Source organism: Thalassophryne amazonica, chromosome 8 (genome assembly GCF_902500255.1).
Source record: "Thalassophryne amazonica chromosome 8, fThaAma1.1, whole genome shotgun sequence".
NCBI classification, from domain to species: domain Eukaryota; kingdom Metazoa; phylum Chordata; class Actinopteri; order Batrachoidiformes; family Batrachoididae; genus Thalassophryne; species Thalassophryne amazonica.
Window position 1 is genome coordinate 1,492,149 of NC_047110.1, and position 27,332 is coordinate 1,519,480.

A 27,332-nucleotide genomic window follows, 5' to 3' on the forward strand; every position below is an offset into this window, starting at 1 on the left:
CGTGCCGCTACATGTCCGGGTGAGTGGGCGTGGCCGCCGTCATGACGGTCAGTGGACCGTGTGTGATGCGGTTCTGATGGATCAGGACACTTCGACCCGAACCAAAGCGGTCCTCTGGATCCTGGAGCACCTGTGGGCTCACGGGAGGGCGGAGCTTCTCCGAGGTCAGTCTGACGTCACAGGGAGAATAAGCTTTTCTCTCACTTTATACGAAAAAAGAACTTTATTAATCATATCTCTCTGTGTGTCTGTCTCCGTTTGCGTGTTTGTCTGTGTCTCTGTGTCTGTCTGTGTCTCTGTGTTTGTCTGTGTCTCTGTGTTTGTCTGTGTCTCTGTGTTTGTCTGTGTCTCTGTGTTTGTCTGTGTCTCTGTGTTTGCTTGTGTCTCTGTGTTTGCCTGTGTCTCTGTGTTTGCTTGTGTCTCTGTGTTTGCTTGTGTCTCTGTGTTTGCTTGTGTCTCTGTGTTTGCTTGTGTCTCTGTGTTTGCTTGTGTCTCTGTGTTTGTCTGTGTCTCTGTGTTTGTCTGTGTCTCTGTGTTGTCTGTGTCTCTGTGTTTGTCTGTGTCTCTGTGTTTGCTTGTGTCTCTGTGTTTGTCTGTGTCTCTGTGTTTGTCTGTGTCTCTGTGTTGCTTGTCTCTGTGTTGGCTTGTCTCTGTGTTTGCTTGTGTCTCTGTGTTTGCTTGTGTCTCTGTTGTTTGCTTGTGTCTCTGTGTTTGCTTGTTCTCTGTGTTTGTCTGTGTCTCTGTGGTTGTCTGTGTCTCTGTGTTTGTCCCTGTGTCTCTGTGTTTTGTCTGTGTCCTCTGTGTTTGTCTGTGTCTCTGTGTTGTCTGTGCTCGGTGTTTGCTTGTGGCTCTGTGTTTGTCTGTGTCTCTGTGTTTGTCTGTGTCTCTGTGTTTGTCTGTGTCTCTGTGTTTGCTTGTGTCTCTGTGTTTGTCTGTGTCTCTGTGTTTTGTCTGTGTCTCTGTGTTGTCTGTGTCTCTGTGTTTGCTTGTGTCTCTGTGTTTGTCTGTGTCTCTGTGTTTGTCTGTGTCTCTGTGTTTGCTTGTGTCTCTGTGTTTGCTTGTGTCTCTGTGTTTGTCTGTGTCTCTGTGTTTGTCTGTGTCTCTGTGTTTGTCTGTGTCTCTGTGTTTGTCTGTGTCTCTGTGTTTGCTTGTGTCTCTGTGTTTGCTTGTGTCTCTGTGTTTGCTTGTGTCTCTGTGTTTGCTTGTGTCTCTGTGTTTGTCTGTGTCTCTGTGTTTGTCTGTGTCTCTGTGTTTGTCTGTGTCTCTGTGTTTGTCTGTGTCTCTGTGTTTGCTTGTGTCTCTGTGTTTGTCTGTGTCTCTGTGTTTGTCTGTGTCTCTGTGTTTGTCTGTGTCTCTGTGTTTGCTTGTGTCTCTGTGTTTGTCTGTGTCTCTGTGTTTGTCTGTGTCTCTGTGTTTGTCTGTGTCTCTGTGTTTGCTTGTGTCCTCTGTGGTTTGGTCTGTGTCTCTGTGTTTGTCTGTGTCTCTTGTTTGCTTGTGTCCTCTGTGTTTGTCTGTGTCTCTGTGTTTGTCTGTGTCTCTGTGTTGCTTGTGTCTCTGTGTTTGCTTGTGTCTCTGTGTGTGGCTGTGTCTCTGTGTTTGTCTGGGTCTGTGTTTGTCTGTGTCTCTGTGTTTGTCTGTGTCTCTGTGTTTGTCTGTGTCTCTGTGTTTGTCTGTGTCTCTGTGTTTGCTTGTGTCTCTGTGTTTGCCTGTGTCTCTGTGTTTGCTTGTGTCTCTGTGTTTGCTTGTGTCTCTGTGTTTGCTTGTGTCTCTGTGTTTGCTTGTGTCTCTGTGTTTGCTTGTGTCTCTGGGTTTGCTGTGTCTCTGTGTTTGCTTGTGTCTCTGTGTTTGTGTCCTCTGTTGTTCTTGGTCTCTGTGTTTGTCTGTGTCTCTGTGTTTGCTTGTGTCTCTGTGTTTGCTTGTGTCTCTGTGTTTGCTTGTGTCTCTGTGTTTGCTTGTGTCTCTGTGTTTGTCTGTGTCTCTGTGTTTGTCTGTGTCTCTGTGTTTGCTTGTGTCTCTGTGTTTGCTTGTGTCTCTGTGTTTGCTTGTGTCTCTGTGTTTGCTTGTGTCTCTGTGTTTGTCTGTGTCTCTGTGTTTCTGTGTCTCTGTGTTTGCTTGTGTCTCTGTGTTTGTCTGTGTCTCTGTGTTTGCTTGTGTCTCTGTGTTTGTCTGTGTCTCTGTGTTTGTCTGTGTCTCTGTGTTGTCTGGTCGTCTGTGTTTGCTTGTGTCTCTGTGTTTGTCTGTGTCTCTGTGTTTGCTTGTGTCTCTGTGTTTGCTTGTGTCTCTGTGTTTGCTTGTGTCTCTGTGTTGCTTGTGTCTCTGTGTTTGCTTGTGTCTCTGTGTTTGCTTGTGTCTCTGTGTTTGCTTGTGTCTCTGTGTTTGCTTGTGTCTCTGTGTTTGCTTGTGTCTCTGTGTTTGCTTGTGTCTCTGTGTTTGCTTGTGTCTCTGTGTTTGCTTGTGTCTCTGTGTTTGCTTGTGTCTCTGTGTTTGTCTGTGTCTCTGTGTTTGCCTGTGTCTCTGTGTTTGCCTGTGTCTCTGTGTTTGCTTGTGTCTCTGTGTTTGCTTGTGTCTCTGTGTTTGCTTGTGTCTCTGTGTTTGCTTGTGTCTCTGTGTTTGCTTGTGTCTCTGTGTTTGTCTGTGTCTCTGTGTTTGCTTGTGTCTCTGTGTTTGCTTGTGTCTCTGTGTTTGTCTGTGTCTCTGTGTTTGCTTGTGTCTCTGTGTTTGCTTGTGTCTCTGTGTTGCTTGTGTCTCTGTGTTTGCTTGTGTCTCTGTGTTTGCTTGTGTCTCTGTGTTTGCTTGTGTCTCTGTGTTGTCTGTGTCTCTGTGTTTGTCTGTGTCTCTGTGTTTGTCTGTGTCTCTGTGTTTGTCTGTGTCTCTGTGTTTGCTTGTGTCTCTGTGTTTGCTTGTGTCTCTGTGTTTGCTTGTGTCTCTGTGTTTGCTTGTGTCTCTGTGTTTGTCTGTGTCTCTGTGTTTGCTTGTGTCTCTGTGTTTGCTTGTGTCTCTGTGTTTGCTTGTGTCTCTGTGTTTGCCTGTGTCTCTGTGTTTGCCTGTGTCTCTGTGTTTGCCTGTGTCTCTGTGTTTGCTTGTGTCTCTGTGTTTGCTTGTGTCTCTGTGTTTGTCTGTGTCTCTGTGTTTGTCTGTGTCTCTGTGTTTGCTTGCGTCTCTGTGTTTGTCTGTCTCTGTGTTTGCTTGCGTCTCTGTGTTTGTCTGCGTCTCTGTGTTTGCTTGTGTCTCTGTGTTTGCTTGTGTCTCTGTGTTTGCTTGTGTCTCTGTGTTTGTCTGTGTCTCTGTGTTTGTCTGTGTCTCTGTGTTTGTCTGTGTCTCTGTGTTTGCTTGTGTCTCTGTGTTTGTCTGTGTCTCTGTGTTTGTCTGTGTCTCTGTGTTTGTCTGTGTCTCTGTGTTTGTCTGTGTCTCTGTGTTTGTCTGTGTCTGTGTTTGCCTGTGTCTCTGTGTTTGCCTGTGTCTCTGTGTTTGCCTGTGTCTCTGTGTTTGCCTGTGTCTCTGTGTTTGCCTGTGTCTCTGTGTTTGCTTGTGTCTCTGTGTCTCTGTGTTTGCCTGTGTCTCTGTGTTTGCTTGTGTCTCTGTGTTTGTCTGTGTCTCTGTGTTTGTCTGTGTCTCTGTGTTTGTCTGTGTCTCTGTGTTTGTCTGTGTCTCTGTGTTTGCTTGTGTCTCTGTGTTTGCTTGTGTCTGTGTCTCTGTGTTTGTCTGTGTCTCTGTGTTTGCTTGTGTCTCTGTGTTTGCTTGTGTCTGTGTCTCTGTGTTTGCCTGTGTCTCTGTGTTTGCCTGTGTCTCTGTGTTTGCCTGTGTCTCTGTGTTTGCCTGTGTCTCTGTGTTTGCTTGTGTCTCTGTGTTTGCTTGTGTCTCTGTGTTTGCTTGTGTCTCTGTGTTTGCTTGTGTCTCTGTGTTTGTCTGTGTCTCTGTGTTTGTCTGTGTCTCTGTGTTTGTCTGTGTCTCTGTGTTTGTGTCTCTGTGTTTGCTTGTGTCTCTGTGTTTGCCTGTGTCTCTGTGTTTGTCTGTGTCTCTGTGTTTGCTTGTGTCTCTGTGTTTGCCTGTGTCTCTGTGTTTGCCTGTGTCTCTGTGTTTGCCTGTGTCTCTGTGTTTGCTTGTGTCTGTGTCTCTGTGTTTGCCTGTGTCTCTGTGTTTGCCTGTGTCTCTGTGTTTGTCTGTGTCTCTGTGTTTGCTTGTGTCTCTGTGTTTGCTTGTGTCTCTGTGTTTGCTTGTGTCTCTGTGTTTGTCTGTGTCTCTGTGTTTGTCTGTCTCTGTGTTTGCTTGTGTCTCTGTGTTTGCCTGTGTCTCTGTGTTTGCCTGTGTCTCTGTGTTTGCCTGTGTCTCTGTGTTTGCCTGTGTCTCTGTGTTTGCTTGTGTCTCTGTGTTTGTCTGTGTCTCTGTGTTTGTCTGTGTCTCTGTGTTTGTCTGTGTCTCTGTGTTTGTCTGTGTCTCTGTGTTTGTCTGTGTCTCTGTGTTTGCCTGTGTCTCTGTGTTTGCCTGTGTCTCTGTGTTTGTCTGTGTCTCTGTGTTTGCTTGTGTCTCTGTGTTTGCCTGTGTCTCTGTGTTTGCCTGTGTCTCTGTGTTTGCCTGTGTCTCTGTGTTTGCCTGTGTCTCTGTGTTTGCTTGTGTCTCTGTGTTTGCTTGTGTCTGTGTCTCTGTGTTTGCCTGTGTCTCTGTGTTTGCCTGTGTCTCTGTGTTTGCCTGTGTCTCTGTGTTTGCCTGTGTCTCTGTGTTTGCCTGTGTCTCTGTGTTTGCCTGTGTCTCTGTGTTTGCTTGTGTCTCTGTGTTTGCTTGTGTCTCTGTGTTTGTCTGTGTCTCTGTGTTTGTCTGTGTCTCTGTGTTTGTCTGTGTCTCTGTGTTTGCTTGTGTCTCTGTGTTTGCTTGTGTCTCTGTGTTTGTCTGTGTCTCTGTGTTTGTCTGTGTCTCTGTGTTTGTCTGTGTCTCTGTGTTTGCCTGTGTCTCTGTGTTTGCCTGTGTCTCTGTGTTTGCTTGTGTCTCTGTGTTTGCTTGTGTCTCTGTGTTTGTCTGTGTCTCTGTGTTTGCTTGTGTCTCTGTGTTTGCCTGTGTCTCTGTGTTTGCCTGTGTCTCTGTGTTTGCCTGTGTCTCTGTGTTTGCTTGTGTCTCTGTGTTTGCTTGTGTCTCTGTGTTTGCCTGTGTCTCTGTGTTTGCCTGTGTCTCTGTGTTTGCCTGTGTCTCTGTGTTTGCCTGTGTCTCTGTGTTTGCCTGTGTCTCTGTGTTTGCTTGTGTCTCTGTGTTTGCTTGTGTCTCTGTGTTTGCTTGTCTGTGTCTCTGTGTTTGCTTGTCTGTGTCTCTGTGTTTGCCTGTGTCTCTGTGTTTGCTTGTGTCTCTGTGTTTGCTTGTGTCTCTGTGTTTGTCTGTGTCTCTGTGTTTGTCTGTGTCTCTGTGTTTGCTTGTGTCTCTGTGTTTGCTTGTGTCTCTGTGTTTGTCTGTGTCTCTGTGTTTGTCTGTGTCTCTGTGTTTGCCTGTGTCTCTGTGTTTGTCTGTGTCTCTGTGTTTGCCTGTGTCTCTGTGTTTGCCTGTGTCTCTGTGTTTGCCTGTGTCTCTGTGTTTGCCTGTGTCTCTGTGTTTGCTTGTGTCTCTGTGTTTGCCTGTGTCTCTGTGTTTGCCTGTGTCTCTGTGTTTGCTTGTGTCTCTGTGTCTGTCTGTCTGTCTGTGTATGACCCAGACAGTCTGGCACAGTGTCCTCAGAACCAGCCCATGTCCACCTGCTGATCTTTATTAGTCCTTCACACAGTTCTCATGATCACCTGTCAGTCAGGTGACATTCACTGGAAAGAAAAAAAAAGTTTTGTCCAAAAAAAAAAACGTTTTCACTTGAACCCACAGCAATGTCTTTGTCCTAAAGTTCAGGCAGAACCAATGAGCTGTTATTATGCCCCTGGCCAAGGATACGCCCAGGTTTCATCTGGCCATGGACATGTTCATGATGTACACAGAGACCAGCTCTGGTCAAGGAACTGAGCCTTGAGGTGCACCACATTTTAAAGAAGTTCATACAATCCTCCAAACTCATACGGACGGAACCTTCCTGTTTGACATGGTTCAAACAGTCCAGGTCCTCTTTTGGAAGATGACAGGCTCTGTGTTGTTTTCCTGCAGTGGACTGTTCATGTTGGCCTGAGCTGGACTGGTCACGGCCTCTGAGCCTAGAAGATCCTTTGAGCCTGCGTGTAGCTGCTGCCAAGGCCTACTCCATCGTGAAGAGCAGGGAGCTGTGGCGCTTTGAGACGGTGATGAGCTTTTTGGAAGCTGCGTTCAGACTCCTGCCTGGACTGGTGGCTCCCATCAAACACATGAAGGTCATGTTTGGACTTAAGACCATGGTATGGACACCAGCAGGTCTAGAACCATGCCCGGTAGATGGTGCAGTGCCTGAACACATCACAGTTTTCATTTTGCTCTGTGTTACCGTCTCTCTGCTTCCAGGTCATCATGTGGATGCTGAAGGAGCGCCGAAGTCTGATTGAAACAGTTTCCAAAGCCAACCAGTTTTTTCCCAGCAAACTGCTTCAGTACCAGGACCAGTGTGTGAGTGATGGTCTCATCAGCTGATTTTCAAGCATTTGATGGAACTTGATTATTTGTCTGGTAGTATAGCTAACATCATGTACCGCGCATTTAGCTTCTCTTTCTTGTGTATTTTTGTCTCCTATGTTTTGCCGCTCTGAACCATTAGCTTCTCATAAGACATGCTTTCATGTATGAAGAAGCTAAATCCAGCAGCCGCCGTGTTTGCAGGGACATCTTTAGCACGTGTTGGAACACTGGCACATGAAGAACGGGGCAAGTGCCTATCATGAGTTTTCGCTGGACTGAAGAAGGAAGACATGACCACTGAGGAGCTTTGCCACCGCTGAGCTCCTCAGGGGCCGGGTAGCCTGAGGGGCGGAGTCACCTGCTGGGCACGCCCTGCTCCGAGATGTAACACCTCTCTACTTTTAAGTAAAATATCAAATGGCGTGGATCTATTTAGGTGTCATATAATAGAAGTATGGAATGTTTTCCATTTGTGCAATGAAAGGAATACTTTCATTCAACGAGGCCAATCAGAGTTTGCATTTTATTAGAATTTGTTGTGAGAAGTGGAGGGAAATATGTCAAAAATATCATCAGGTTTTTTTTTATGTTTTGTGTTTGAAACTGTAAATTATGGAACAGAACAACCAAAATATTTTCCCCATTTCAAAAAATTGTAGCCATGCAAGGTAAATAAATAAGTACATAAGAAAAAATAATAAATAAATATAAATAAACAAGTTAAAAAGAGTAACCGACTGTTTCAAAGTACATTTATATAATGTAATTCTATAAAGTATGAAGAATCAAAAAATGAATGATTTCTGCTCGTATTTAATTAAAATTCGATTTTTGCTTGATGTTGATGGCACAATAAATATTAAATTAGAAAGAAAGTACAGTGCTGCTGCCCTCTAGTGGCTATTAAAGGTAGTGTATGGGAATAAGGCGTTTCAGACCGGCTGTCAAACTGGTTACCAGGCATGCTGGGAAATGTCTTCCTACTAAAATCTGCATCCGAGAGCTGAGATGTTGGACGGAGGCTGATTGTGAACATTGTTATTAAGTGAAGCATAAAGTCGAGGAACCACTTCACATTCATGTTGTTACTAGTGTGAAGTTGTGTTCAGGCTCACACACGTGGATCAGGATCAAAAGTGTGACTGTGGCTTTCAAAGTTTTTTTTTTTTTTTGTTTTTCTTCCCCCCTCAGAGTCAACGGGAGATGTTCCTCATGAGGAGAAACCACTCAGACTTTAAGGCGCTGACACAAATGCTTGCTATGGACCAGGACAAACTCAAGGACTACATCAAGGTGGGTGGACTTTAGCACACAGGTACTCAGGCACGAGGTCTTCTCACTGTGAACATAGTGCGGCACGTCGCTGTCGCCTGAGGACACTTTTGCTTTTCGTGTTAAAAGCCCGTTGACAAAACCTGCAGCACACACACCATCGAAAAAGCATAAGGAATCAAAAACCACACACACCATCGAAAACCAGATGGAATCAGAAACCATACACCATCGAAAACCACACACGCCATCGAAAACCAGATGGAATCAGAAACCACACACGCCATCGAAAACCACACACACCATCGAAAACCACACACACCATCGAAAACCAGACGGAATCGGAAACCACACACACCATCGAAAACCACACACACCATCGAAAACCAGACGGAATCGGAAACCACACACACCATCGAAAACCACACACACCATCGAAAACCAGACGGAATCGGAAACCACACACACCATCGAAAACCACACACACCATCGAAAACCAGACGGAATCGGAAACCACACACACCATCGAAAACCACACACACCATCGAAAACCAGACGGAATCGGAAACCACACACACCACCGAAAACCACACACACCATCGAAAACCAGACGGAATCGGAAACCACACACACCATCGAAAACCACACACACCATCGAAAACCAGACGGAATCGGAAACCACACACACCATCGAAAACCACACACACCATCGAAAACCAGACGGAATCGGAAACCACACACACCATCGAAAACCACACACACCATCGAAAACCAGACGGAATCGGAAACCACACACACCATCGAAAACCAGACGGAATCGGAAACCACACACACCATCGGAAACCACACACACCATCGAAAACCAGACGGAATCGGAAACCACACACACCATCGAAAACCACACACACCATCGAAAACCAGACGGAATCGGAAACCACACACACCATCGAAAACCACACACACCATCGAAAACCAGACGGAATCGGAAACCACACACACCATCGAAAACCACACACACCATCGGAAACCACACACACCATCGGAAACCACACACACCATCGAAAACCACACACACCATCGGAAACCACACACACCATCGGAAACCACACACACCATCGGAAACCACACACACCATCGGAAACCACACACACCATCGGAAACCACACACACCATCGAAAACCACACACACCATCGGAAACCACACACACCATCGAAAACCACACACACCATCGAAAACCAGACGGAATCGAAAACCACACACACCATCGAAAACCACACACACCATCGGAAACCACACACACCATCGAAAACCACACACACCATCGAAAACCACACACACCACCGAAAACCACACACACCATCGAAAACCAGACGGAATCGGAAACCACACACACCACCGAAAACCACACACACCATCGAAAACCAGACGGAATCGGAAACCACACACACCACCGAAAACCACACACACCATCGAAAACCAGACGGAATCGGAAACCACACACACCACCGAAAACCACACACACCATCGAAAACCAGACGGAATCGGAAACCACACACACCACCGAAAACCACACACACCATCGAAAACCAGACGGAATCGGAAACCACACACACCACCGAAAACCACACACACCATCGAAAACCAGACGGAATCGGAAACCACACACACCACCGAAAACCACACACACCATCGAAAACCAGACGGAATCGGAAACCACACACACCACCGAAAACCACACACACCATCGAAAACCAGACGGAATCGGAAACCACACACACCATCGAAAACCAGACGGAATCGGAAACCACACACACCACCGAAAACCACACACACCATCGAAAACCAGACGGAATCGGAAACCACACACACCACCGAAAACCACACACACCATCGAAAACCAGACGGAATCGGAAACCACACACACCACCGAAAACCACACACACCATCGAAAACCAGACGGAATCGGAAACCACACACACCACCGAAAACCACACACACCATCGAAAACCAGACGGAATCGGAAACCACACACACCACCGAAAACCACACACACCATCGAAAACCAGACGGAATCGGAAACCACACACACCACCGAAAACCACACACACCATCGAAAACCAGACGGAATCGGAAACCACACACACCATCGAAAACCACACACACCATCGAAAACCAGACGGAATCGGAAACCACACACACCACCGAAAACCACACACACCATCGAAAACCAGACGGAATCGGAAACCACACACACCACCGAAAACCACACACACCATCGAAAACCAGACGGAATCGGAAACCACACACACCACCGAAAACCACACACACCATCGAAAACCAGACGGAATCGGAAACCACACACACCATCGGAAACCACACACACCATCGAAAACCAGACGGAATCGGAAACCACACACACCACCGAAAACCACACACACCATCGAAAACCAGACGGAATCGGAAACCACACACACCACCGAAAACCACACACACCATCGAAAACCAGACGGAATCGGAAACCACACACACCACCGAAAACCACACACACCATCGAAAACCAGACGGAATCGGAAACCACACACACCACCGAAAACCACACACACCATCGAAAACCAGACGGAATCGGAAACCACACACACCACCGAAAACCACACACACCATCGAAAACCAGACGGAATCGGAAACCACACACACCACCGAAAACCACACACACCATCGAAAACCAGACGGAATCGGAAACCACACACACCATCGAAAACCACACACACCATCGAAAACCAGACGGAATCGGAAACCACACACACCATCGAAAACCACACACACCATCGAAAACCAGACGGAATCGGAAACCACACACACCATCGAAAACCAGACGGAATCGGAAACCACACACACCACCGGAAACCACACACACCATCGAAAACCAGACGGAATCGGAAACCACACACACCACCGGAAACCACACACACCATCGAAAACCAGACGGAATCGGAAACCACACACACCATCGGAAACCACACACACCATCGAAAACCAGACGGAATCGGAAACCACACACACCATCGGAAACCACACACACCATCGAAAACCAGACGGAATCGGAAACCACACACACCATCGGAAACCACACACACCATCGAAAACCAGACGGAATCGGAAACCACACACACCATCGGAAACCACACACACCATCGAAAACCAGACGGAATCGGAAACCACACACACCATCGGAAACCACACACACCATCGAAAACCAGACGGAATCGGAAACCACACACACCATCGGAAACCACACACACCATCGAAAACCAGACGGAATCGGAAACCACACACACCATCGGAAACCACACACACCATCGAAAACCAGACGGAATCGGAAACCACACACACCATCGGAAACCACACACACCATCGAAAACCAGACGGAATCGGAAACCACACACACCATCGGAAACCACACACACCATCGAAAACCAGACGGAATCGGAAACCACACACACCATCGAAAACCACACACACCATCGAAAACCAGACGGAATCGGAAACCACACACACCATCGGAAACCACACACACCATCGAAAACCAGACGGAATCGGAAACCACACACACCATCGGAAACCACACACACCATCGAAAACCAGACGGAATCGGAAACCACACACACCATCGGAAACCACACACACCATCGAAAACCAGACGGAATCGGAAACCACACACACCATCGGAAACCACACACACCATCGAAAACCACACACACCATCGGAAACCAGACGGAATCGGAAACCACACACACCATCGAAAACCACACACACCATCGGAAACCAGACGGAATCGGAAACCACACACACCATCGAAAACCACACACACCATCGGAAACCAGACGGAATCGGAAACCACACACACCATCGGAAACCACACACACCATCGGAAACCAGACGGAATCGGAAACCACACACACCATCGGAAACCACACACACCATCGGAAACCACACACACCATCGGAAACCACACACACCATCGGAAACCACACACACCATCGGAAACTACATGCCATAGTACGGAAACTTGAATCTTTGACTGGACTGGGTTGCTAGACGAGACGATATTTCACTTCTAATTGCAGAAGTGAAAGGTCATCAAGACAGAAGGGTCAAGACAGAAGTCAGACTACCAGAGCAAGAAATTTAGCTGAGGAATTTTCTGCGATTAAAGACCTTGCCCAAGGGCCCTTAGTGATATTCCAGTCAGGCTGGGATTTGAACCAAGGATCTTCTGGTCTCAAGCCCAATGTCTTACCCACTAGTCCACCACCTGCCCCATGTTACGGGCACTCCAGACGAGGTTAGTGTTGGGCCAGCTTGGTGGCCATTAGCATTAGCCTAGAAATGCCGGCTGTGGATGATGGCTTTCGGACCATGGTTAGGTGCAGGAACTCATGTAGGGCTTGGTGCCTGGTCGTGGTACCCTGATTAACACACTCACCACTGCAAATTGTGAACTAGTTTTCTCCCTTGGATTTGCCTGTTGTTAGTTCCTTGAGCCCATGGGTGACTTCCACTCCTATCTCCAGGGTGAAATGTCAGGCTTTAGTGATAGGGGATTCCATCATTTGCGAAGTTAGGCTACAGATGCCGGCTGATGTTAAATGTGTTCCTGGAGCCAGCACTCCCAACATTGCCTCTCATCTTAGGGTGCTGACGCTGGAGAAGGGTAGACAAAGGAACATGACACTAGATACAGCCACATAGTTATTCACGTTGGCACCAATGATGTCAGAATGAAGCAGCCTGAGGTCACAAAAATGGACATAGAGAGGACTTGTGACCTTGCCAGAAAGATGTGTCAGCATCAATTAATAGTCTTTGGTCCCCTTCCGGGGTAATGATGAGGCATTTAGCAGGCTGACATCGTTAAATAGGTGGCTGGCGCAATTTTGTAGACAGCAAGGCTTTAGTTTTATTGATAACTGGCCTTTATTTTGGGGCCACTGTGGCTTGCTTATGATGGATGGCTTTCACCCTCCTGGGGAAGGCGCCACCATCTTGTCTGCGAACATAGAGCTCTACAGGGAGGGTAACATTAGGAGTTTACAGCAGGCCACAGAGCAGGTGATTGGAGACCCTGCAAGGCTTATGACAAATGTGGGTGTAGAATCCATTAACTTAGCAGGGCAATTAGTGCATAAAATCCACTGTGGTGTGGTGCAGTTTATGTGGCAGGGAGAGAAATTCATCCAGTTGAGACTGTGGCCTGTCTCCACAGATGTGTCCATAAAAATCATAGAGGGATTACTTTGCAAACTTAATACCCATTACTACATTGGATGACGTTGAAATTGAGGATGGCCCGCTGGCTGTTCCAGCAGTATCAAATATTTTTGTCTGCTACCTACAACCCACATGGAGGATGCCTGGAGATAAACCTACCTCCAGGCATCTTATATACTGTATGCTACTCTGGAACCACTGTTAAATCCAAACAGTCCAACTGACAGCCCCACTGAGGTCCTTAGTCCGGGTCTCATTAACATTAACACTGTCCTCAAAATCATTGTTGATTAATGATCTAATTATTGATCATCACTTAGATATGAAGGAGAGAGCATATTTCACCCATATTGGCCTCTCTTCATTGGCTTCCTGTTAATTCTAGAATAGAATTTAAAATTCTTCTTCTTACTTATAAGGTTTTGAATAATCAGGTCCCATCTTATCTTAGGGACCTCCACAGTACCATATCACCCCAATAGAGCGCTTCGCTCTCAGACTGCAGGCTTACTTGTAGTTCCTAGGGTTTGTAAGAGTAGAATGGGAGGCAGAGCCTTCAGCTTTCAGGCTCCTCTCCTGTGGAATCAGCTCCCAGTTTGGATTAGGGAGACAGACACCCTCTCTACTTTTAAGATTAGGCTTAAAACTTTCCTTTTTGCTAAAGCTTATAGTTAGGGCTGGATCAGGTGACCCTGAACCATCCCTTAGTTATGCTGCTATAGACTTAGACTGCTGGGGGGTTCCCATGATGCACTGAGTGTTTCTTTCTCTTTTTGCTCTGTATGCACCACTCTGCATTTAATCATTAGTGATTGATCTTTGCTCCCCTCCACAGCATGTCTTTTTCCTGATTCTCTCCCCTCAGCCCCAACCAGTCCCAGCAGAGGACTGCCCCTCCCTGAGCCTGGTTCTGCTGGAGGTTTCTTCCTGTTAAAAGGGAGTTTTTTCTTCCCACTGTCACCAAGTGCTTGCTCTCAGGGGGTCGTTTTGACCGTTGGGGTTTTTCTGTAATTATTGTATGGCTTTTGCCTTACAATATAAAGCGCCTTGGGGGCGACTGTTTGTTGTGATTTGGCGCTATATAAATAAAATTGATTTGATATGATTGGGTTATGTGAAACCTGGCTTAAACCTACAGCTGTCCTCCCCTTAAATGAGGCCTGCCCAGCAGCATATACATTTAGTCACATCCCTTGTGATGTGAATGAAGGCGGGGGTGTTGTTCTTATTTCTAAATCTAGGTTTAGTTTATTAGCTGTTGGACATCAACAAATATAGTATCCCACCTTGCGTGGCGTGATGCTATCTTAGACTATAAGCATGTATTACTGGCTACAAAGCGGACCTATTACTCTGATTTGATCAACAGAAACAAGCATAACTCTCAGTTCTTGTTCGACACGGTGACAACACTTATTCATGGACAACCACCTGTAAGTCGCTCTCCTTTTACAGCACAAGATTTCCTGGATTACTTTGAGAAGAAAATGGAAGACATCAGGTTAAACATATCCCAGCATGCCTACACTACACCCTGCTATTGAGGTTGGCGTCATTACCAAGGTATTACCTAGATTTACAGAATTTGATATTATCTCACTAGGCATGCTGACGAAACTCGTTAACGTCTATAAAAAGCACAACCTGCTTGTTTGATTCTATACCAACAAAACTGTTTAAGGACCTGTGGCCCACTCTTGGTCCGACTGTGCTGGAAATTTTTAATCTTTCTTTAACTTCTGGATCTGTTCCTAAATGTTTCAAATCTGCAGTGATTAAACCATTAGTTAAGAAATCTAATCTTGACCCCAGTGTACTGAAAAACTATTTGCTGATATCAAATCTATAATTTTGCTCTAAATTGATGGAAAAGTGGTTTCATGGCAGCTCGTGGACTATCTTACTGAGAATCATCTCTTTGAGCCACTGCAGTCTGCTTTTAGAAAATATCATTCCACAAAGACAGCTCTCACTAATGTGGTGAATGATCTTCTGCTTGCAGTGGATTTGGACATCACTATGGTTTTGGTGCTGTTAGATCTCAGTGCTGCGTTTGATACCGTGTATCATCATATTCTACTCGATAGACTGGAGAATCATTTTAGGATTACATGCAAGTGCCTTTGCATGGGTGACAGCATACCTGACAAGTTGTTCTCACTGTGTTTTGTACAATAACACTACCTCTAACCTTAGTGATATGAAATTTGGGTTTCCACAAGGGTCTGTCTTAGGCCCTCTGCTTTTTCCCTTTTCCCAGGACTCAGTCCTTGGGCTTTTACTGTTTCTTTTATATATCAGTGACATATGTTTAATTTCCAAGTTTGTGCCTTGTATTCTATTTGCTGATGACACAACTGTGTTTTGCATTGGCAATCATTTGGGACAGGTCCTGGACACAACAGGTCCTGGACACGATGGAGAGGGAACTACAGAAGTTCAAGGAATGGTTTGATTCCAACAAATTGTCACTTCACTTTGATAAAACAAAGTGTATTGTATTTGGTAATAAGCCCAGGACCTTATGTAGAAGTTTGAGTACACAGTGTTGAAATTGAACTTGTAAATGAAACTAAATTTCTAGGGGTCTTTATTGATGATATTCTAAGTTGGAAAACACATAAATTATGTTAAATCTAAAATGTCAAAGATTATTGCCATCTTGTATAAAGCACAAGACATCCTCCCCCAACACTCATTAGTTACCTTATACCATTCATTACTTGTTCCATATATGACCTAATGTATTGAAGTTTGGGGAACCAGCTATAAAACAAATACAAATCCTATATTTTTAATTCAAACGAAAGCCATAAGAATTATTTGCAAGAAACCATATCGTGAGCCAACAAATCCTTTGTGCGTCCGTTTACATATTTTGAAATTTTGGGATTTGATTATGTCATAATACAAACTAGAAGCACTCAGAGTGCAAACCTCCGCCAAGGCCATAGGGTCACTGACCCTAAAGAGATTCCCTCCTTGTCACAGTGATCTATTCAACAATTCAGTGTTACAACCAAAACTATGATACATACACTTTTCTTTCCTGTATATTTGACATCCTTGGCCATGAACACATACCACCAGAACTTGGAATCACTTTTATGTCTTTATTAGTTCAAAAGTTATTGTATAAAAACGATTTTTTGGTAATGGCGGTTTTCTTCTGGATCTAGCTCCATAACCTTTGAAGCTACATCAAATCTGATGATACCTTACTGAATCAGTACAGATTCAGCTACAGTTTGGTGTTAGTTGTGCATCTCTAGCTTCATTTGTCACCTCACACTGACACATTTTCTATCTTTCCTGTATTTTTGCATATTCTGGATCATCAGATCCGGAATCCGGATCCGATCATCACCAAACTTTGTTGTTTGATAGAACATTTGACTATGTTACACCCTAATTTTTTTCAAGCCTTTATGCCTTGTTTTTGTGGAGTTAAAAACTAGAATGTCAAAATTCAGTTCAAATTTAGCTCAGTTTGTGACAACAGCAATTTTTCTGGAATGTTTGAGACCTAACTAAATCAGTCCTACTAGATATTGTCTCATTCAAAGGCATAGTTGAGAGATATTCACTTTAATGTTGTTAAAGTAAATGTCCTCTCATGAACAGAGTGTCTAATACCATTGATTTAGACATCTCACATAAGAATAGGACACAACTAATTGACTGGAAAAGTCAATTATGACAAGTGCCCTGTTTAAAAATTATAAATAGCCTGACTTCAAGGTCAAGGGTTAACTAAGTGCAATTGAAGAGGTAAACAACACAACAGGCAGACAGGTCAAATTTGATACATTGTATCATTTTTCAGTGGCAGCTGATTTGATTGGATTAGAAAAAGGGGAACATGTCCAGTTCACAATTTCAGCAAACCTTTGCACCCAGGCTATCATTAGCCTAGAGCTGGTGCTGCTGCAAGGTTGGGTAGGCCAGTGTTCAGGAGGGGACATCAATTTTTAACAGTCCAAGAATATGTCATTTTAAGGTAAGTTCTATTCATTATTTACATATTTTCACCAAATGTATTGTTTAGGCAGGTGATTTAAGGTCATATCACTTTGTGTGTGTTGGGGGGGTGGAGGGGTTATATTGTTATCCTTCAAATGAAACAAGGTGAATAATCCTGTGTATTCCACCCATACTGCACAACGTCCCCTAGGCCTAGATTTCTGCATTGCAGGTCATGGCTTTGACATGTTTGAGCCTTCAGCCTGAAAGTCTGAAGGAGTGGTGCAATGGTAAAATCTGCATTTATTTTGTCCTATTGATAGAGAATGTTTTTTTAGATTCTGAACATTTGATTTTCAGGCTTCCACATTAGAGATATTACTAGGACTGTTTTCTTCCACCTGTGAAATATAGCGAAGATTCGTCCCATCTTGTCTCTGGTTGATGCTGAGACCCTGATCCATGTGTTTATCTCTTCTAGATTGGACTACTGCAATGTTCTATTTTCTGGTTTACTACAGTCCAGCATTAGGGCTCTCCAACTGGTTCAAAATGCTGCTACCAGACTCTTGACAGGAAGCAGAAAGTTTGAGCACATTACACCCATTTTGGCATCTCTTCACTGGCTTCCTGTCCCAGTGAGATCAGATTTTAAGGTTCTGCTTCTAGTCTATAAAATTGTTCATGGATTGGCACCTCCCTACTTAGCTGACCTAATTAAACCTTACGTATCGGCCCGGGCTTTGCGTTCTCAGGGTGCAGGACTACTTTGTGTCCCTAAGGTGAATAAGAAGTCTGCAGGTCACAGAGCTTTCTCTTATCATGCTCCTGTTCTGTGGAATGATCTCCCTGCATCAATAAAACAGTCAGATTCTGTGGAGAATTTCAAGTCCAGACTTAAGACGCACTTATTTTCCCTTTCATATGGCTAGCATACCGGCCTAGTATGTTACTATGCTTTTTACCCTTTTAAATTAATTTTTTATGAAACTGAGTGTGCCGCGGCTTCAACTTTACCTAAATTCTGGGTCTTTTAGTGAAGCTTAGGGCTCGTGGCCGGCGATCACCTTAGTATTTCTTCTGTTTTTCTTGTTGTTTACTGCTGACAAATTATACAGTATTTTTTGTCTTTCTGATGCCTGATTCTGTTTTTTCTTTATGTTTAAGGTGCAGCTCCATCCAGAGATGGGTGTGGTGTCTGTTTCTGAAACCCTCCTGTCCTGTGCACTGGCAACATTTCCTTTGTATTCGTTTTGTAAATTGTTTTGTAATTTGTGTCTGTATCATGGTCCAAGCAGAGGGTCACCCCTTTGAGTCTGGTCTGCTTGAGATTTCTTCCTCAGAGGGAGTTTTTTTTCTTACCACTGTTGCCTGTGTTCTTGCTCTGGGGGTTGGTAAGGTTAGACCTTACTTGTGTGAAGCGCCTTGAGGCAACTTTGTTGTTTTTTGGTGCTATATAAATGAAACAAATTAAATTGAATTGAAAAACCACACACCCCATCAACAAACAGACGGGATCAAAAACTACGGTCAAAGCTCCATCCTGCTCAGGAGTCGACTTTATGACTGTGACAGGACCTTTATTGTGATGGCGCACATCCGGGTGTTCTTGGAACCATCGTGCTTGGATCTGTTTGAGGCTGAAGAGTCTAATAAATGTGTCCTGTGTTCCAGAACCAGATGGAGCAGCAGTATGGACGACGTTATGCCCAGAAAGTGGAGGACAGATTGTTAGACTACCTCTGCCAGCTGGAGGCAGTGTTACCACGGCAAACCTACATTGGCACGGTAATGAGATCACGTGGGACAGTTACGTGTCCACTAACGAAGAGGACAGTGGATCCTCCAACTCTAACTGCAGTGCCATTTTTGTCAGTGTTGATCTATAACGGCTTCAGTTCTTTTCACTCTGTTGTTATTGTTTTCACCCTTGTTTGTGTTTATTTCTTTGTTAGTTTGTTTGTTTGTGAACAGCCTGGAACCCACAATTTTTCATACATTATGAATTTTTTTACTGAAGATTTATATCCTGATAGGCAAGAACTGATTCAATTTTCAAGGTCATAGGTCAAAGGGCATATCAGGAAAAATCTTAGTAAACGGGGAAAAATCAGTATCTTTAACATTGAACAAATTTTCAAAAATTCCTAACTCTGTCAAAAAAAAGACCAGATTTCTTTCATATTTGAGAGCCTTATGTAGGATGGTTTCCTTTATTGATGGACAAAGTTTGATCCAGATTACAGATTTTGTGGCCATTTAAATTTAACATTGAAAACCCCATTTAATGTACATTTTGCATTAAATCTTAATCAAAGTGCCTCCGTCAATCTCATTTGTGACTGAGGTGCAAACTGGCACTCTGAATGAATAGACTAAGTTTAATCCGCATCTGATCCGTATTGCAGATTTAGCGGATATTTGATTGTAGCATTAAAAAGCTCTTTTGGTCGATATTTTGTGTTTATTTTTTAGCGTATGAAAAGCCACTTCTAACAGGACTTTGACCTTTAAAATTTTTTCCAAGGAAAAATTTGTGGAATTGGAAACTAGTGTTGGCGGAGGTTTGTGTTCTATGAGCGTGGTCCTCTAATTTGATTTTGTTAACATTCTCTAATCTCATTCGCCAGTCTGCGACAGAAAGAAAACTCTTGCTCCCCTGCTCTGTTAGTGCGATATATATCCTCTACAATAATACTGCAATTGTCTTACCGATGCGTTCTCTGATGTTATTGAGTATTTCATTCAATGTTTGCAGCAGAGAAATGTTGCCAGATTGGGTGGATTTCAATTTTATTTTGTGGGCTGAAGGTGGTTTTTAAATAACCTTTTTATTGTAAATCATCAGCTGTATCTGGCAACACTGAAGCAAAGTAGCGATTCATAGTCACATGATCTCGCACTAGCATCCCACAACACAGATTAGTTCTTAGTGCATGTGAGATAAAAATAAACAATGCCAAGACACCTCCAACCTCACAGTCTACCTCAGAGGACTGGATGTGGATCAACACGCGGACCATGTCAGTGACACGTTAATGTTGCAGGACCTTCTGACTGTGATGCAGCAATGTGACCCGCTAATCCACCGCGCTGCCCCTCACCTCCAATTGATGTCTTTATACTGTTTTTACTTTAATATTTAAGTTTTAAAGAAATAAATGTTTCCTTTAACATTGTGTTCATTAATATCATTATTAAGCAACAGTTAATGTCTCAGATCACTTTTACAAACATATTTTTGAAGAATATCATCTATTTATCTTTTGCAAAAAAAAAAAAAGATTAATTTTTTTTTGTCCCTGTTGCGCACTCGTTGTTGTTGTTGTTAGTTAGTTGATGAGGTCATGTTATCGCTGATGCTGATTGGCTTGCCAGCAGAATTAGCGGGAGCTCTCTGAGAGCACAACATCCTCCGCTGGTAAATTCTGCTTTGGTACAAGTGTCACTACATTCTGATAACATTTCAAGGACTTGTACCAATTTTCATCAAATTCATCCTAAATATGTGAGGAGTTGATTTCAGAATGCAGACACTAACTCATGAAACTGACAGAGTCGAGCTTTGTTAATCACCAGCCATAACTCTGGTAAAAGAAGCCCAACTTGCATGATATTAAAATATGCCTTTTACCAACCTATCAGAAGGATTTATACCAAGTTTCCCAAAAATTCCTGCTAAAAATGTGAGAGGAGTTGATTTCCGAATGCTTATACCCTTTTTGGAATGGATGGATGGACAGACAGATGGACGAAAATCGCCATGACATAATACCCCTTCGGGCCTTTGGCTCGTGGGGGATAAAGACTGAACCAATAAAACTTGGTGGATGTGTACGGGTCATGGAAGAACCAATTAAATCACTGTTCTCACTGAACATGACAAACCAGAGTGTGAAGATCATGGATGCCTACATCTGTGATCTAGCACCTAAACATGATGATTGAATGACATTATGCTCCAGGTTGGACAGTGTGCAGGATAACTTCAGCCCAACCGTGGGGCTCATCTCAGCATGAGATCAACAGATAGGTTGGGGTGGTGCTGGAGGTCCTGCAGACAGTACCAGACCGTCATGACTCCTGGCTCAGTAAGAGCTGAGCCAGGAGGCGAGACTCTTGATTTACGCGCGTGCGATCGTGTGTGTGCGTGTGTGTGTGTGTGTGTGTGTGTGTGTGTGTGTGTGTGTGCAGAGTGCAATGGTACCAAACGTATGGAACCATATTTGCACTCTAAATGCAATGCAACACAAATGGGATGAATTAATCCATGTCATGTGACATACAGAGCACCAATCAAATCACAAGGATCCACTCAGCCATTATATAAAATCCACCGCTTTATGATCCATTTGTCCTCAGCTCTGAGATCAGTGCGCAGCAATTGTACACGTGCTTGACCAGCCTCTTCTCTGTGACACAGTGATGTCCAGCAGGTCTTCAGGGGTGTGCATCTTCTGATTTGATTTATTCTGCAGTAATGTTGTAAATCTCTTCGGCTGTTCCCTTGCTTTTTTTCCATTCGGGTGTCCATTGCAGATCAGACTGACACCAATACGTCCTCCTGCATTTTGGTTCTGATGTACATATGATCCATTTCCAAGACACAGCATTTAGCAGAAAGGTTTTCCTGGTTTAAAGACGTGTGTGCTGTTGGAGTTGGAACTGAGCAGTGTGTGTCGTTTAATGACGGCATGTCTCATATTTCCTCCTTCACAATGAGCACATCAAAGAACTCCCACCACACATCGAGAGAGAGAGAGATGGGGGGGGAGTGCTCCAGATAAAAAAGATTTTAAACTCCACTCCTGCAGAATTGTGCACCTCAATAATAATAAAAACAAAAAAAACATTAAACGCAAAAGTCCAGAAGTCCTGATGTCCACTTCAGCTGTGGCCAGGCTGACAGAAGCTCAGCCATTCCAGAAGTGGCTGTTCATCTCCAATCATCTCCACTAATGTGGTGTGCTCCCCCACAACTTGTGCATGTGCCCCCCCCCAGTTCATCATGAATCTCTCATGTTAGGAGTCGCAGCGAGTACGTTCAGAGGGTTGCACGACACCAACGATGGCCCTGGGAGCCAACTTTGGCTACGTTCTGTGAGTGAAGAGAGGGTAGAGCACCACCCAGCGAACATTACGCGGAATCTAGCGATTTCCCTCGCATCTGCCATTTGCAGGCTGTTACAGCTAAGTGAGATAGGACCCAAACCAGGGGTGATCACATGACCTCGGTCCATGTCCGTCCACCAGCCGTGTGGGTCTTGATCAGTCCTCTGTGAAGGACTTTTAGTGGCTCTCAGGGCATCCATGGGTTAATTTAATGGACTCTTGTCTTTTGGAAACCAGCTCCTGCAGATGGACCATCCACTGAGTGAGGAGGAACGGCGTCTGTTGCATGTGATTGGCTGTGACTGCAGCACGATGGCAGCGGCTGTTCACACGCTGCTACACACCGGTGAGAATCCACTCCACAGCCACAGCCAAGCTGAATGTTTGAAAGAGATCACATGACACACACAGCAAAGTGAAATAAATCTGCAACACACATTCATCATGGAGCATAGATTGTCTACATACTGAGAGGCCACAGCTAGCCATTTGAAGCCATATTGTTTCCTGTCTCCATCCACTGGACGCTGCATTAAGGAGCTGTCCTGCTGATCCCTGACCTGGGTTTGAATCCCACTCATACTACCTGTCTGTGTCCACATGCCCACAATGACTATTGCTGATTTAGCTGTGTGTGGGAGGGTTATGTTAAGTTTTTAACTATTTTTATATATTTGTCTTTCTGTCTTTTAAAACTGGATCTGCTACTGTATGACAACTGAATTTCTCCATGAGGGGATTAATAAAGTATCTATCTATCTGTCTGTCTATCGTTCGTTCGTTCGTTCGTTCGTTCTATCTCATCTCAGTCCACCCAGCTGTATATGGGTACCGGCCTCGGTTGGGGAAGTAACCTCTGTTGGACAGGTAACCTTTCCAAGAGGAGTCACAGACTCTTATCCACTTGATGCTACAGAATCCAGGGCAGACTTACACACAAAGTCACGTCCTGCCTTCAGACTATTTCAAAATATGCTGTCTTATTTCCATTTGTCTATATTCTAAACTCGTCTGGAAAGAGTATCATTTGTACCATGAAAGTCCCTTTGTGAGATATTAGTCCCTTAGTGTGATACTAGTCTCTGTAAATTGAAGGGTTGATGATGAATATCATCTGCACATATGCCCCACGACAGGGTAGGTTGCGAGATGTAGGAGAAAGATTTCTGGAGCTAGATGAGGTGGTGGAGAGTGAACCCAAGCACAAAAGAGTGGTGATAGGAGCGGACCTCAATAGGCATGTTGGTGAAGGGAACAGAGGTGATGAGGAAGTAATGGGTAGATATGGTATCAAGGACAGGAATGTGGAAGGACCGATGGTAGCCGATTTTGCAAAAAGGATGTAAATGGCTGTGGTGAACACCTACTTTAAGACAAAGGAGGAGCATGAGGTGACATATAAGAGTGGAGGAAGGTGCACACAGGTGGACTACATTCTGTGTAGGAGATGCAAGCTAAAAGAAATTGGAGACTGTCAGGTGGTGGCAGAAGAGAGTGTCGTTAGACAGCATAGGATGGTGGTTTGTAGGATGACTTTAGAGGTGAAGAAGAAGAGAGTGAGAGTTCAACAAAGGATCACATGGTGGAATTTGAAGGAGAAAGACTGTTGTGTGAAATTCAGTGAGCAGGCAAGAGAAGCACTGGATGGAGGGGAAGCAGTTTTGGACAACTGGAAAGTACTGCAGATGTGGTGAGGGAGACAGACAGTAAGGTACTGGGTGTGACATCCGGACAGTGGAAGGAAGGCAAGAAGACTTGATGGTGGAATGAAGATGTCCAGGAAAACATAAGGATAAAGAAGTTGGTGAAAAATAATTTGTCTTGTCGGAGAGATGAAGAAAGTAAACAGGAGTAAAAGGAGATGAAGATGATGTAAGATGAAAAGAGAAGTGGCAAAAGTGAAGGAAAAGACATATTGTGAGCTGTACAAGAAGTTGAACAGTAAGGAAGGAGAAAAGGACTTGTACTGATTGGCCAGACAAAGGGACAGAGCTGAAAAGGATGTGCAGCAGGTTAGGGTGGTAAAAGATCCAGGTGGCAGTGTGCTGATAAGTGAGGAGAGTGTGTTGAGAAGGTGGGGGAAATATTTTGAGGATGATGTGGAGAGAGTAAATCAGTAAGTGCAAGAAATTAGTGAAGTGAAGGCAGCTGTGAAGAGGATGAAGAGTGGAAAGGCAGTTGGTCCAGATGACATTCCAGTGGAGGCATGGAAATGGCTTGGAGAAATGGCAGTGTAGTTTCTAACCAGACTGTTTAATAAAATCTTGGAAAGTGAGAGGATGCCTGAGGAGTGGAGACGAAGTGTGCTGGTTCCTACTTTTAAGAACAAGAACAAGTGTGATATTAACTCCTCAGTGCGATATTAGTCAGTGTGATACTAGTCTGTTTATGTGATGTTAGTCCCTCAGTATGAGAGTAGTCTGTTAGTGTGATAATAGTGTTTGTGTGATACTAGTCTCTTTGCGCGATATTATTCAGTGTGATACTAGTCTGTTTATGCGATGTTAGTCCTTCAGTATAAGACTAGTCTGTTAGTGTGATACTAGTCTGTTTGTGCGATATTAGTCCCTCAGTCCGATATTAGTCTCTTTGTGTGATACTAGTCTGTTAGTGAGATACTCGTCTGTGCGATACTAGCCTGTTAGTGTGATACTAGTCCCTAATAACCAGTAAGGTATTGCTGCGATGACCGAGGCTCACCTGTTGATGTTGAGGCTCTTCCTCTTTGTCTGTGCAGGCGTTGGCTCCTCTAGTCCAGCCCAGCGTGAACCAGAGCAGGAAACTTCACTTCTACAGCTCAACTCCTCAAAGACGTTCCCCAGGTCTGCAGGTGACCAAGCTGCCCAAGATGTGTCCAAAGACAGTCCTCATCTGTTTGACGATGAGGATTCACAGTTGGAGAGACGTCCTGCGACAGATGGATCAAGCTGTGACACGTTAGGACCGAGGCAGGTCGATGATGGTGGGCTCACAAATGTAGCTGTTCCTCCACAGGAAGAAAGCCACAGCCACATGTCAGAGGTGAAGAAGAAAGCTGAACAACAAGGGCAGGTAAATGCTGAGAGTGTCCAGGATGTGATGTCCCCCTCTCCACAGTTCTGCTCCAGACACGAGCGGTGGGTGGACAGTATCCTGCAAGAGTGTCCTGATGACTGTTCAGAAGAGCTGCTGCTCCACAAAAATACATCTGTATCCCCTCCACTGTTCCAATCATTGTCCTCTGCCCCTTCCTCACATGACCTGACCCCCTCTGACCTCAGCCCATGTTCCTCTGTCCAGCAACATCTGCCTCCACAGACCTCCTTCCATCATCAGGTCTCATCCCAAACATCAGAACAAGGAAACTCGAAGGACACACCAATGTCTGGGTCAGCAGTTCTCAGATCTCAACGTGAGCCTCGACCTGGGTCTCAGGTGATGTCCCCACTGGTCCGACTGGTGGACATTGCTTCAGTCAAAGGTGTCTACCAAGAATATCGGTCTCAGCGACCATCTCCAAGTAACTTCACCATGTCTACTAAGGAACACACACCTTCAGCCTCCACTGCTGTGATCCGAGCGTCTCCATCACACCGGAACCCAACAAACAAAGACTCAGATTCTGCCCAGACACAAACTGTATCTCCATCAACTCGAACAACCACAACAGACAGAAGACACACGCTTCCCGTATCTCATGTTCCAACTACTTCTGCCTGCTGTCCACCACCAGCCTCAAGGTCTTCCTCCAGGCTCTCACAAAAGCTCAAACAGTTTTCTGGTCACCGACATTCAGGGTCCCCTGGTCTGTACAGTCAAAAACCTTTACCTGACTCCTTTGAAAAGGCTCCACCTACGCTGCAGACGACTTCTCCACTCTCACCCACTGAGTCTACATCCTGTGGGTCGCAGGTTACACCTGGTTCCAAGACTCCAGTGTCACTCTTTGGGGGTCATCTGGCAAAACCCTCATCTGGCAAAGTTCATCAGGTCACCATCTCTGTCCAGTCTCAGTATGACCTCAGACCCTGTGAACCACAGACCCAACCCCTGTCCATGCTCATGTTCTCTGCTCTTAACAGCCCCTCAGACTCAGTTAGGACCTCCAGAACCACACTGAGGTTATCACGACAGAGTCAGGCTGTGCTACTGCAGTCCAAGCTTCTGCAGCCATGTGTGAGACTGACCAGGCTGGACCCGCAAGACCATCACATGGTCGCCAAAACCAGATCATCTGTCCCCGGGAAGGTGCTGCTGGAAGAAGAAGATAAAGAGGAAAGTCTTCTGGATTCTTCATTTGATGTGGCTGCTCTTTACTCCAGTTATTCTTCAGGTAGTGACAGTGAGGACGCACGGGACACAGATCCCGACTACAAACCTCGTATTAAAAAGAAAAGGCTCTTCTTCAGCTGTTGGATGTGGGAGAGCCTCAGCCCTAGCTGAGAACATTTTAATCATTCTGGGACTCTGTGGGTGCAAAAGCCTCGTTAGTGCTCACTTGTCCAGAGGAGAAAGTCCTGAGATGCTGACAGGGAGGTTCTGTTACTGCAGAAAGCTCAGGCTGGGAACCAAAGATCTTCACCCCGTTAACTCAAACAAACATGGCTGACATGGACTCTGCAACTGTGGAGTCTGGACATGATTTCAATTAAGTTTGAAAAAGTTTGTGTCAGATTATTTTACTTGTTGATGATTTGTTTCATCCCTTGTGACTCACCTGCATTTAGTCAGCGTGGTTGTTATGACTGGACCCACCTGACCTGAGCGGGGAACACAGCTGGAGTCACAATCTGATCGTCTCCAGTTGACACTTCCTGTATGTTTCCACCAGTGAAGCTTTTTCTAGATGTCTGTGTGCCTGTCTCCTTGTTCTGACTGAAGACCTTTTTCTTCTTCCCTCATGTTCTGGTTTCATGGTCCTTTGGTGTCCATCCATCTGCCAGAGCCTCCTGTCTTTGAGAGGTTTTGTTGTCTCAGTCTGATGGTTTTTATTATCTGCAGTTCTTTTATCTTTTGAGGTTTCAGTGAAGTAATGAAGCAATGAGACACACGTGGACCAGAGCCAGTTCAGAGGAACTGATCACGTGCATGTGCAGCTCATATTGATTATGTGTGGTAGTTAAAATAACTGTTTGTCCTTGAATGTTCTCAAACAGTCTTTTAAATTAAGAACATTGGTTGTTGTGGAAACATG

The 27,332-nt window shown here is 44.8% G+C and overlaps 1 protein-coding gene across 2 annotated transcripts; it reads left to right on the forward strand.

The window, feature by feature from the left end:
* On the forward strand, positions 1-27,245 carry LOC117515201. 2 transcript variants are annotated; one of them, XM_034175674.1, is made up of 7 exons: positions 1-164; positions 6,106-6,329; positions 6,433-6,534; positions 7,735-7,836; positions 18,722-18,835; positions 22,397-22,505; positions 24,897-27,245. In XM_034175674.1, exons 1-7 carry the CDS (start codon positions 77-79, stop codon positions 26,579-26,581), a joined length of 2,424 nt encoding a protein of 807 aa, XP_034031565.1. In that variant the 5' UTR covers positions 1-76; the 3' UTR covers positions 26,582-27,245. The 2 variants fall into 2 exon arrangements, with proteins under 2 accessions (XP_034031565.1, XP_034031566.1); XM_034175675.1 differs by lacking the exons at positions 6,106-6,329; positions 6,433-6,534 and having other exon boundaries at positions 31-164.
* The last annotated feature ends 87 nt before the right edge of the window (positions 27,246-27,332 follow it).

Bases quoted from the DNA above. Each gene is read 5' to 3' on its own strand.
- LOC117515201 (XM_034175674.1), top strand. From the start codon at position 77: ATGGATCAGGACACTTCGACCCGAACCAAAGCGGTCCTCTGGATCCTG. The intron at 18,836-22,396 runs GTAATGAGATCA...TTTGGAAACCAG, and splicing joins GGCAAACCTACATTGGCACG to CTCCTGCAGATGGACCATCC. The intron at 22,506-24,896 runs GTGAGAATCCAC...TTGTCTGTGCAG, and splicing joins TCACACGCTGCTACACACCG to GCGTTGGCTCCTCTAGTCCA.